The following is a 12,701-nucleotide window of genomic DNA, read 5'->3' on the forward strand; positions in this document are numbered from 1 at the left end:
CTCCCTTCTAGCCAGTCATGCATTCACCTTTTCAAACTCTCTCACTCTCTCTTATTTCCTACAGTATAAACTGACCAGTGATAGAAAACTGTAAAGGTGAGTGTATGTATTAATGTTTTCTCCCTCTGTATTTAAATGTACAGATTTCATTATCGGGCGTCTCACTGACCAGGCCCTTGTGCTGTTGACTTCAACAGCACCAGGAGGCAACAGCACACACCTGCAGACATCACATTATTAATTATACATGATCATAAACAGCATGTGTTTGTGTGTGTCTTAAGGTTTTTGCATTTATTCAAGTAAGTCAGTGCTTTCAGACCAAACACATTTCATGATACTACAGTACTACAACCACTACTGCTAATACTAGCAGAATCACTGCTGATACTACTAATGCTTTTTATGATAAAAATGTTTAAATGATAGACATTTACTTTTCATACTATGATTCCACAAAAATGGTCCCCAGTCAGCAAAAATTTGGCCATGCGATAAACTATCACTAACATAAGACTAAAGTCGTTATCTGGTTAACTTAGCTTAGCGGGTATAAGGCTCGTTAGGTTTCATTAGTGGAAATGCTGCATTCTTGTTTTTGAGTCTATATTGCCTAATCTGTTTATTTTTTTTTCACTTGATTCACATGTATCTTCTAAAATATAATTGTGCTGTTTTCTCTTCTACACTTTCGCACACACAAGCACTTAGCTTAGCACACACGCACACATGCATGTGTGCGCACACACAGTGGCAGCAGACATATCTATACTCATTTAACCAGACTGGCCCGGCTTGAGTTTCAGCCTTAATAGGATCAACTCATGTTGGCCAGTTAGATTTCAGAAGGGAGGGAGGACAATGACAGCCAGAGCTTTGTACCATACAGGAGAAGATACCACGGAACTACTCTCTATGCGTGACCTGTAACCTTCACTTGTAAAAACTGCAGTTTCAATTAACCACAGCTTTACTATGATGACAAGAAGGCAGCCATGACCTTTGACCTGCTCACTGCTGGTTGTGTCTGCTGATGTCAGCATCTGCAGTCTAACACCAACTTCGAACTGGGTCATTGCAGAAAGTCAAACTGGATTCACAGTCACAGCTACAGTGACCGATATATGTAAACCACTTGATTATGAAAACTTTGCCCTCACTCAGACACCCACTGGGTTGAAGAGGAAGACCGCTGAAGATCCCAGGACACATTATTTATTTTTTGTGATCATTTCATTTTTCCTTTTTGTGTCAAATACTGGGTAATTTTACTGCTTTAGGCCTCTAAAAATACTTAACACGTAAGAATCTGAGGAGCCACAAGTAAACAATACTTTATTGTAAGGGGCTGTGCAAAACAGTGACCTGCTGACTTCAAGTCAGGGAAGAAGTCTCCCCTGCTCGTCCCACCACAGTCATAAAAGAGACAGCTGCCAGCATTCAATCATGTCAAATAAGGATTTCTAAAAAGGGGCCACAAGGATTTCCACTACAAGGGTCACAACCCAAAAACATTAGCAACCACCAGGTTACACTACTGCTATAACTGTCAACACTGTTCTGGGGCACTGACTGGCTTGTGCCAGCTCCAGCAGTGCCGCGGATTCTCTGTGGGCATATAAATATGTACTTTAATTGAGGACAACTCAGATGGTCATTCAAATATAAAAGGGTTTTTTATCCTTTAGGGACCAGGAAATTGAACCAACTTTTTTATGCACTGCCGCTACTGAGGCAAAGAGGAAAAAAAAGATCATGATGCCACATGAAAAAAGACAAACACACATGCACACAGACAGAGGACTTGCATGTCAGAGCAAAGCAGACATCGTTACATCATCATAATGTCCTGCAATCAGATTAAAACCTGGCCTCCATAAGTCAGTGTGTCAGAATGTTTCTGTTTGCATGTGTGTGTGCACATATGTTTGTATCTATAAGCCAGCTATTGTTTGTACTCTGGAATCTGAGTGAGGGCCAAACTGACAATAAATTAACCAATCAGTCTGCGAGCTGAAACTGAGGACACAGGACTGATGTAAACCACAGTACCTTTATGTTCAGTGTGCATTTAACACTTAGATCTAAGTAAGTTCTGTTTTGATGCACATATACTCAGAGTGGTTTTAAAGTCTTTAGGAGCAAGTCCAAGTCAAGGCCTTAAGATATCTGCATGCTGACCGTAACACTGGCTTTTCAAACCTTTAAACCATGTTTTCTTTCAGAGCATGTTCTTGCAATGTACAGGCCTCATAATTAAATATTTATGTCAGTTTAAGTTGTTAGCGTTATGGAATTTTTCACATTAAAATTGAAGACTTTTATGTTTTTGCTTTCAAGTCTTAAGGCTCAAGTAACTCAAGCACAGAGGTCCAAGTCAAGTCTCAGCTCTCATCAATGGAAATCTCACTTCAAGTGCCAAGTCCCAAAGTGCAAATCCAAATAAAGTGTCGTCAATCAAAAAAGGTCCAAGTCAGATCTTAACAAGTAAGTCTAAAGTAAGGTTTAAAGTTCTTGAAGTCAAGTCCAACTCAAAGTCCAAGCTGAAGTTAAGTTTCAGGCCCTGCTAAGGTCAATCTGAAGCCAAGACTAACTTCAAGATAAATGTCAAGACAATTCTCAAGTCATGACAGCAAGCCTAAACTCAGGTCTCAAGACCTTGATGGCAAGTCCAGTCCAAGCCTCAAGTCAGCTGAGACAAGTCCAAGTCAAGTCTGAAGGTCAAGTCTGAAGCCAGTCAAGGCAAATCCACATTAAATGAGACACGTTCATGTCAAGTCTTCCGTCTTGTCAAAACCAGTCCTATGTCAAGACTCAAGTTCTTGAAGGCACGGCCATGTGTCAGTCAGGATAAGTCTAAAACAAGTCTTGTCAAAGCCAATCTAAAGGTAAGTCTCAAGCCATTTTATCACGTTTTTACATCTAGATTTAGTATAGTATTGGGGGAGGCGACAGTGGTGTGGTGGGTTGAGTAGTCTCCCAACGGGAAAGTTCGAATCACGGTGCCTCGATGGCTGCCTCGGTTCTGTACCAGAAACAAATTCCTTGTGTGTAACATACTTGCCCAATAAAGGTGATTATCCTTATCCTATATTTCAACACATCACAGGTCCTACAGCATCTCCAGTACATTCAGTATTTCTGGGCGAAAAGTGAAATTTCCTAAACACATTACAATACTATACATGTTTACAAGCAGGGGTTAAATTGGAAGCCCACTGGTGATATAGTAAGCTCAAACTTCCTGATATCAAAATGGTACCCTGCACAAGCTCAGCTCTGCCTCCTAAATAAAACATAAGAAAACAGTCTGTCTAACTGTATGAAAGCACAATGTATCATACACAGCCAGTAAGCTACTGTGCTAGGATGTACGTTTGTCTCAATGCAAAGATGTTTATTTTTATGCATGGGAGGGAATTTTAGTGTTTTGCGAACCATAAATTCAACACAGGCACACACACATAAATGTCTCCCACTGGCATAACATATATGCCATTAGGTCTCCTTATTAATTTCTTAATATATGCAGCTTATTTAAAATGTACGACAAGATATAAAATAGAAAATGTTTATAATTTTATCAATAAAAGCATCATTTGTGTCTGTGTGCATGTGCCTGTAGACTCACTTGGCCAGCTGCTTCTCGGCATCAGCGCAGAGCTCCAGCAGTCCCATGAGCACTGCTGACACATCCATATATGGCTCCCAGACGGTGAAGCCTCGACCAATCAGATCAATGGCAGTGCGGCGGATGGTGCTGTGAGGGGGCAGCTTGGGGCTGGGGGGTTGCAGCAGCAGGAAGGTCAGTGCCTTACCTGTAAACAGTAGAAAGTGTAACATCAGAATAGAGCCATGTAAGGTAGGGGTTTTATTATGTCATTAACTTGCATTGTTTGTGATTAAATCAGGTCCTGTTTTATAATTTTGTTGTGGGATGAATAAAATCAGAGCAAAAAGGGCATTAAGCTGTCATAAAGGCCTCAAACCTGGAATGTTCTTGTTATGAGGTGACAGTGCTAACCACTGTACTTCCATATGGCTTATATATTGGAATAAATTTACTATGACGTGTAATAAAATTTGGTTATTATGCCACCAGGTGGAACAGCAAAACTGACTACTCTCTTTGAATCTTAAGAATGTAATCATGTTTTTTACACTCAGTGAAGCCTTGCTAAAGAAGAAAAGATGTTACCGCGTAGAGGGCGACAGGCTCCGTCATTTTGGTCTGGAGGAGGTTGGACCCAGAAGTCAAATGTTGCGTAAGACCCAACAAGTGGATTCAATTTCTAAGCAGTTATTGACTTACATAGGGCCAGTGCACATCCTACATTTTGAAAGAACTAAGGTCAATGAGCTGGGGGCTAGCACAATGACTGATTTGCACCTGGAGTCCCAAAATGACTAAAAAGAAATAGACAAATTAAAAAAGGCAGATTTCTTCCACATTTTCATATTCTCTACACTCTGAGCAATTTAAATGATTTATGGTTTAACTATCATGACATATCAGCTCTATATGCCTTCGGTGTCATTGTAGGCAGTATAAGCTCCGTTTGCCATGGCAACATGGCTGCACCCTGGGAGTAATTTAAAACAAATGGATTTTCTATGAAGATGTCAAATCTGCTTATAAACCAAAAGAATAAATTCTAACGTTTACAATGTTTGGGTAAAAATAATTCACCTTTTGTGTGATATACACAAGCTGAGAGGATAAAGACAGTGAACGAAATAAAGGTCACTTCATAGCTGACCTGACATTTGAGCCAGTCTCTATGGAGATGGACTGACCATTAAGACTCCAGAAAATATCTGCCATCCCTGAATAACACCCCCTCGCTCAAACATAGAAACATACATGGAAACCCCTCCTGCCCCTAGGTATATGTCTGACTCTCTCCACCTGTCTCAGCCATAGTAGTCTGCATTTCAGAGCTTTTAGCAGATTCTTCACAATGTGCTACACAAAGAAGATAAAGTTAGAGGACTGTCAAGGCAAAGAATGGTAGATTAAATATCTGTTATCTGGCTTTTGTAAAACATTACAAATATTAACAAAAAACCCATATGCATCTCTCAGAAGGCTCTGTGGCTCTTTTAGTTATGTACTTTTAAATGTATTATAGTTATCAAACATTGCCAGGTCATTTATTTGTTTGTTTTTTCCCCAGGCGCACAGTATTCTGGACCATATCAGTTTTAAATCTGTCGACAGTCTTGAAAATACAGTAGCATCACAGACGCTCATCTGTCCACTCCGAGATCAATACACTTGATTATATTTTCAAATATATGAATGAAATGTAAATTCAAACAGTCATGATATGAAGAAACATAATATAATACAAATCATTTACTATGATTTGTATTTGGTCCTGTGGTGGCTCTAAGGTCCTCCAATCTCCAGACACCAGCTAATCTCATCATCGTGATCTTACAGCATTTCATCAATAGCCATTCTTAAATGGCAAACCCCCTTCTTTATTGGTTTGCATCTACACACAGCCTATGAAGGGGGCTGTGAAAAATACAGCTAGAGGCTAACTGTGTTAGCATCGCTATGTATCACTGTTACAAAATATACCAGCAGAGAGAGATAGAAGGCTAACTATGTTAGCATAGTTATGTTATGTCATAATGGGCAGCACAGACTAAGTGATGGACAGCAGTGCTAATGTTTTTAGCTGTTATGGCTGTTGGTAAAGAGACAGACTCAAGCATGCAGATGTTTTTTATTTAGTATGTTGTGACTGAATCAGTGAAAGGATCATGAACTTTGATCCTCAGCTGGTGAGCAACATGAGCTATGCAAACATCAATGAGACACAAAATCAATCATGTTTTTGTTACCTGCATCAATATACATACCAACAGTGAACTATAAATATCACCAGTGTTGTAGGGTTGACTGAAGTTTGACCTGTAGTTAGTGATTATTGCAGACCATCAATACCACATATCACATATATCTTACAATTTTCAATTATTTTAGTTTTGGCAGACTGACTCTCAGAAGTCAATTTTTAAAAAACAGTATTTTTCTTAAGTGTTTTCCTTTTACTGTAATGTGTCTAAATTCAGTGTCAACGGGGGGCATGTTTCACCACTAAACCGACCAGGGGATTGATTCTCAGTAACTGTAATTTTTGTCTTCTGGTATGAAATTAAAGTGATGTGATTACATAAACAGCAGTGTTTGAAGGACCGATCAAAGATGACAGTTTCTTATTTACATGCTTTTTTGGCAATGTTCACTGTTCAATCAGCTCTCATTTTTGTTTTTGTGTCAGTTTTAAAGTGCAGCTGCATATAGTGGTTTCAGAAAGTATTCAGAATTCAGATGCCTTTGCTTTTTGCACACTTTACTGGGTTGTGGATTTAATTTGAAATTGATAAACTGCAAATGGATAAATGGAAAATTGCAATTTTTGCCCATCAATCTACACTCCATAATCCATAATAACAAAGCAAAATCATAATCAGACATTAGACATTATTGCAAATGTATTAAAAACCTAAACAAAGTTTTCTAATTTACAAAACTATTCAGACCTTTAAGTTCAGCATAGGCAGAAGCCTCTTTGTTACAGTTTCAAGTCTTCTTGGGCAAGTTTCTACAAGTTGTGGACAGCTGGATTTGGGCAGTCTATCCCGTTCTTCCTGGCAGACCCTCTCAAACTCTGTCAGATTGAATGAGGAGTGTCTGAACTGCCATCTTCAGGTCTCTCCACAAACGTTTTATAGGGTTTTAAATATGGACTTTGGCTGGGCCAATCAAGGACGGTCATAGACTGGTCCTGAAACCACTCCAGCATTGTCTCGGCTATAGGCTTCAAGTCATTGTCATGCTGTCATCTCCCCAGTCTCGGGTCGTGTGCACTCTGGAGCAAGTTTCTGAAGGACCCTTCTGTATTTGACTGTATTCATCTTTTCTCAACTCTGAACATTTTTCCTGTCCCTGCTGCTAAAATGCACCCTCATGCTTCACTGTAGGGATGTTATTAGCCAGACATAGTGCTTGGAGATTGTGATTCTGTGTCTCATGAGACCACATAATCTTTTTCCTCATGCTCTCAGAGTCCTTTAGATGCAGTCTGACAAAGCCCAAGCAGGATAGCATATGTCTTTTTCTCCAAGTGTCTTCTGTCTAGCCACTCTACCATGAAGGTCTGATTGATAGAAAGCAGCTGAGATGGTCAATCCACCTGCAGGTTCTCCATCTCCGAAGCTCTGTTAGAGTGGCTGCTGGGTTCCTGGTCCTTCTTGACTCTTCTTGCCAGGTTACTAAGTTTAGTTGGACAGCTGACACTAGGGAGAATTCTGCTGGAGAATTCCAAACTTCTCCCATTTCACAGTTATTGAGGCCCCTGTGCTCCTGGGACCACTCAGAGCTTTATCCTGATCTATGACTTGCCACAGTTTTATCAGAGGTCTACAGAGAGTTCTTGGACTTCATAGTTTGTTTTTTGTTCTGACATGCAGCGTGAATTGTGGGACCTTGTATATGCAGGTGTGTATCTTTCTAAACTATGTTCAGTCAGTTTAGTTTGCCACAGGTGGACTCCATTCAAGTTCTAGACACATCTCAAATTTAAAGCAAACAGGATGAACCTGAACAGAGTTTGGAGAGAAATTCCATTTTTTTTATTTTTAACAAATATGCAAAAAGAGTGCAAAAAGTGAAGGGGTCTGAAAACTGTGAAACCATTGTCTAAGGTACTCGTTATGAATGGGGGACTTACAAAATAATAATAATAATAGTTTTCATTCATCTACATTGTCTAGGAACAAATATAGAAAAACAAAGATAAGCTCTAAATGAGTTTAAAATGTTGTCTGGTAATATTCTCGTAGTCTTGTGTTGAGCTGATTAAAAACTACTAATAAATAAAATGAATGGGTGGCTGTGTGGGACGATGGCCAGGGGTATGATTTGAGGTTCATGACACAAAAAGTCACCAATCACATTCAAACTCCTGCCAACAGCCACCCCAGCACAGCAAGGGCTTCAGGGGTTATAAGGTCAAAGTTCAATTTTGTGAGCACTGGCAGTGACTGTGGGTGGGCAGGTGTGTGTGTTTGTAACTAACCTGATGTAAACTTAATTGAACAACCACGTTTTCAGCCTCATCTGGACAATTAAAGATGGCTGTTAACAATAAGCGTTGGAATTAGTCGGATCAGGATTTAAATTTACAACCTCTAGCCTTTTAGTCACTGAGCAGGAAGTAAGAGACGTCCATACTCTGATCCATTTCTCATGGCAGACATCTTTGTTTAAAGGCAAGTCTGGGCCCATATTAAACAATGGCTATTGACAAAGCATCAGTCGGCCATAATTAGCCATTAGTTAGAGCAGTAAACGTGTTACATTAACACAAAGGGTGACTGAAGCAGGAGTACAATGGGGTAAGGAGGGAGGAAGGAAAAAAGGAGGAAGGAAAGAAGACAAGAGGGAAGTACAGAGTGTGAAACAGTGACAGATTGGTGATGTCTAAAGTTTACCAGGCCGAGTCGACCACTAACAGGCTTTCCACTTCTGTTCCCCCCCTCTGCTCTGCCCCCTCTTTCTCTCTATGTTTGAGCTTAAATGAGAGGTGAAGGTAAATCAATGTTGGGGACTTGGTTAGTGGATGAAAGCCGGATCAGACTGGATGTAGAGAGGCAGAGAGAGAAAGAAAGAAAAAGAAAAATGCAATACAAAATCAACTCTCATAAATGTTTAAACATGCCACCATTCAGACTGAACAGGCTTTAGAAGGTAGTTGAGGTATTTTGACATTTACTGTAAGTGCTATTGTTTAGATACTGAGGAGCTTATCTCTTTTATTCTGCCAAACCACATCCTCCTTTCCCTTGGCCATCAACTCTACTTCCTTGATTTCTTCCTTCCGTCCTTAGGCTTACTCTCTCCCTCTATCTGCCCTATATTTCCCCCTTTGCCATATGAAAACATCAATCTATACTTTGCTGTACAAACTACTGTACCCTCCCTTTCTCTGGGTGGACAGCTCTCATTCATCAAACACACTGCACTGTATGCCAACAACACCGATCCATTTTTCAGTTTCATAAGGGTGAGATGAGAGTGGCAAGATGGAGAATGGAAGGATGGAGAAAAACAGATTGAACGAGAGCAGGAAAAAGGATGAGAGACATGAAAACAACAACAGATAAGAAGGAAACAGCACAAGACATTAAAATGTCCTCTGCCACATACAGTATGTTTAGTCATCTGTAATTGTCTGAGCTTTTCATAAACCAATAACACATTTCAACAGGTACAGTCACTCCGTGATCTTGGTTAAAGGAACAGGTTGCTCTGTGGAGCCAGGGTGTTTTTTTTAATGGAGCAGAGTCCTGTCTTCAGGTACTAAAGTCTGTTCTCAGGAAAACCAACACCATCAGTCATTTGTCCAGAGCCTGAATATAGCCTATGTTTATATTTAAGTGACAAGGACCTCTAGTGGCTGTGTGAATTATGACCGTCATCAGTGTAGGCAGAAGTAGGATGACATTGTTTTAGCCTCAAAATCCTAGAAAGAAGTCAGGGAAGATAGATGGATCAACACAATGTATGTCTGGGATGCTGTCGTTCTTCCTGCAGACAGAACTCTGGAGAGCCCGTTTCTGCTGGGCAGCTCACTGTACTCGTCAGTGACGCTGTTCACCAGGAAGGGTTGGGAGGTATTTTAAGATGAAAATGGAGTCTGGACAGACCAGACGAACCAGAAACAAGGACATTATCATCACCTGAGCCACTTATTGCACACCCATAACCAATACTGAACTCACTTGATTAATTAGAGTGGTAACTTTAGCTATCCGCTTGTTAAGTGCAACATAACATTCCACTTGAGGCCAAACGTCCCCAGAGCCTGTCAGGGTGTAGACAATAACATACATTTTTAGATGCTTTATTTTTATTAATTTAAGAATACTGTGATTTATTTAATCAACTGTAGCCATTTCTCTTTCTTCTTCCCATTGCAAGGAAAGTGGTAAAATGACAGCTGACCGGTGATTTTTGATTTAGATTCTTTGGACCCGGAAACAGAATGTTACATCACCACTTAACAGGTGGATATCCTAATCCATCTCCCGTTTCAGTAGCTAACACTATCACACTAACTGAATTGCGTATCTGACTGGATTTCAGCTGTGGCACATGAAAGATAAATTGACTAGACATAAATGACATATATTAACGATATTAAACCTTACTCCACAACCAATGAGGATGTTAAAATGTCCATGTTATTCAAAGGAGGACCTGCTAGCATCTCTTAGTACATTTTTACAATGAATGGTCAAACAACCCTGCAGGATTGGCTATAGAAACAGAGATGTGATTGACTGACTCACATGGTTTTATGTTTATAAAACAAAGCAGTGTACATATGAGAATATATTGTTATGCATGTCAATGTTTCACTACTTTTCCAAGGAAGAATAGTGCAAATTATTAGGGCAGGTTATTGTTACAGATTTTTATGTCTTTAGATTTTAAACAGATGGCAGCTGATGATATGGGCTTGGGGTTTTCCTGGGGTTTCTCTGTATGTGTGTGCATGTGTCCACACAGGTGAGCTGACCACTGTGTCCAGCATCATGCTCCACAGCGTATCAGTGAGGGTACAGGCTCTGTTGCTGGGTGGATGCCCCCAGAGGCAGCCAATCAGAGCTCAGGAGCAGCAGGATGGAAGAGCAGTTCTGCTTAGTGCAGGTCTGGTGCCCACCAAGGTCTAATGCTGTAGGCACAGCATGGCACAGGTTGGGCTCAGTGAGTATGAGGATGTTGTGTGTGTGTGTGTGTGTGTGTGTGTGTGTGTGTGTGTGTGGAAGTCAGTGTCAAGCTCCTTAAGGTGTCAAGCTTGGTGGGTGAAAATCAATCCTATCTCTCACCTCAACTCTAATCCGACACCAGTTTCTACTTTGCCATTTATATAGTTCTGAGTTTGGTAAAACTATGACTCAGGACCAAAACATGAGTCATTATACATACTGTCTGCCTGAACAAGGCAGGCCACACATGTATGTACAGTAAATGTACTGTACAGGAGACCTAACTGTTCACAGAACCTGTCACAGAATAAGGTCCGACACTGATGGGTAGCTAAGGCTGAGCACTTAACACGTCAGACAGTTGATAAATATTTGTACAAATGACATACTGCCCCCACTTTGTTCTGAGCACTTTCCCACAAATACTGTATTTTGCTGTTATTTTGTTGACTTTGAAATGTTTGCCGTGTTTGTTGACAAGACTGTCACCAAGTTATCACGTTGGTCTTTTTGACTGTTGTGTCAGAGAGAGAGAGGTAAAAGAGATTAAACGGAAAACAAAACTGATAGATTCAATAAGGGATTTGCTATGCAGTGAAGATGAATGAGTGAACAAGATCTAAATGAAACTGGCTATCAGAGCCCACCCCTAAACACTTGTACCAAACTTCATGTCAAAATCATTAGAATTAAATTTATGGAATACCGTACCATGAATGGCATTCCCTCTAATAGCTGCCGATGCATTTCAGCTTGACCAGAGTGATAAATGGAACACATGGAAAACAGAACAATGGAGAATGCTTGTTGGACAAACCGAGATATCCAGAGCCTCATTACTGTTTGGGAAGAGATAACCATTCAAACAGAGCTGGATTCAGTGTAGAGAAACCAAAAAGTGGGCCAGAAATCGAGATTCAGCACATAGACAAAGAGTATAGGAAAAAAAAAAGGAAAAATGAAGATGAAACAAGATTATAGGAAAATGGATCACAAAAAATCAATATTACTGCCACTACTGTCATAGTTGTCTGTCCCACAGCCACTCATTTCACTCACCTTTGCAACAGCAGTGTTACCTTCTAATGACATATGGTATAGCTAAAAGGCAACAGTTTGTAAAATGCATTAGAAACATTAGATGAGGCTTGCACCAACGTACACTACAGTACACTGAATGAACAACAGCACTGTTACACTTTTTGTGGTTCAGTCAGTGTGTAGCGCGAATCCTGCCGATCGATTAAATAAAAAAAGCTTCAAAATATGACATCGTCATAGATTAATGGTACAAGACTGATCATATACTAAGTACTGACTGGTCAAACATTTGTGGACATCAAAAATATAAATGTAGTTGGTCATCATTTATATGCTGAACTAAGTGAATGTGTTGGAGTGTGTCCTCGTCCCATTCTTAACTGAATGTGTGTATGTACTTACAAGTGTGTCTGGCCAGCGAGTAGTTGGATGATGCTCCACTTGTCAGTCCGAAGCCCTCAGGCGCCTGACCACCAGCTCGAGCCCTTGCCAATCCCTTCGGTGGCTCAATCTCAGCGCCAAACTCGGCCCCAATGACCCCCAGCAGCACAATGGCAGTAGCCTGCTTACGGCGTTCTTCATAGGAATTTGAGATCTTCTTGGCGTTTGGAGGAAGGTTGGACAAACAGCCTGGTAGAGAGACAGAGAGAAATGATCACCAGGTTCTTATGTCAGTCCTTGCTGGTCTTAAGTACGGAAGTTCCATATTTGGTTAGTTATTTAATTTCCTGTTTCATTACAGCATCCATACTTAAGGCACATGTAGACAATTCCATAACCACCAAGGAAACGCCATTTACTGAGAAGACCTGGAAAAAAAAACTGTACAAATTACAGTATATAACATGGTTAACTGAGAGAAGGTTATG

The 12,701-nt window shown here is 40.3% G+C and overlaps 1 protein-coding gene across 1 annotated transcript in view; it reads right to left on the minus strand.

The window, feature by feature from the left end:
• wdr7 (WD repeat domain 7) overlaps positions 1–12,701 on the minus strand; it is a 98,499-nt gene that overhangs the window by 18,096 nt on the left and 67,702 nt on the right. Inside the window, exons 23-24 of the mRNA XM_020601061.1 lie at positions 12,235–12,462; positions 3,632–3,818 (exon numbers count right to left, since the gene is read on the minus strand). Of these exons, the coding sequence (XP_020456717.1) occupies positions 3,632–3,818; positions 12,235–12,462 (415 nt within the window). The remainder of the gene's footprint in view (positions 1–3,631; positions 3,819–12,234; positions 12,463–12,701) is intronic.

This window comes from Monopterus albus, unplaced genomic scaffold (assembly GCF_001952655.1).
Source record: "Monopterus albus unplaced genomic scaffold, M_albus_1.0 scaffold50.1, whole genome shotgun sequence".
Classification (NCBI taxonomy): Eukaryota; Metazoa; Chordata; class Actinopteri; order Synbranchiformes; family Synbranchidae; genus Monopterus; species Monopterus albus.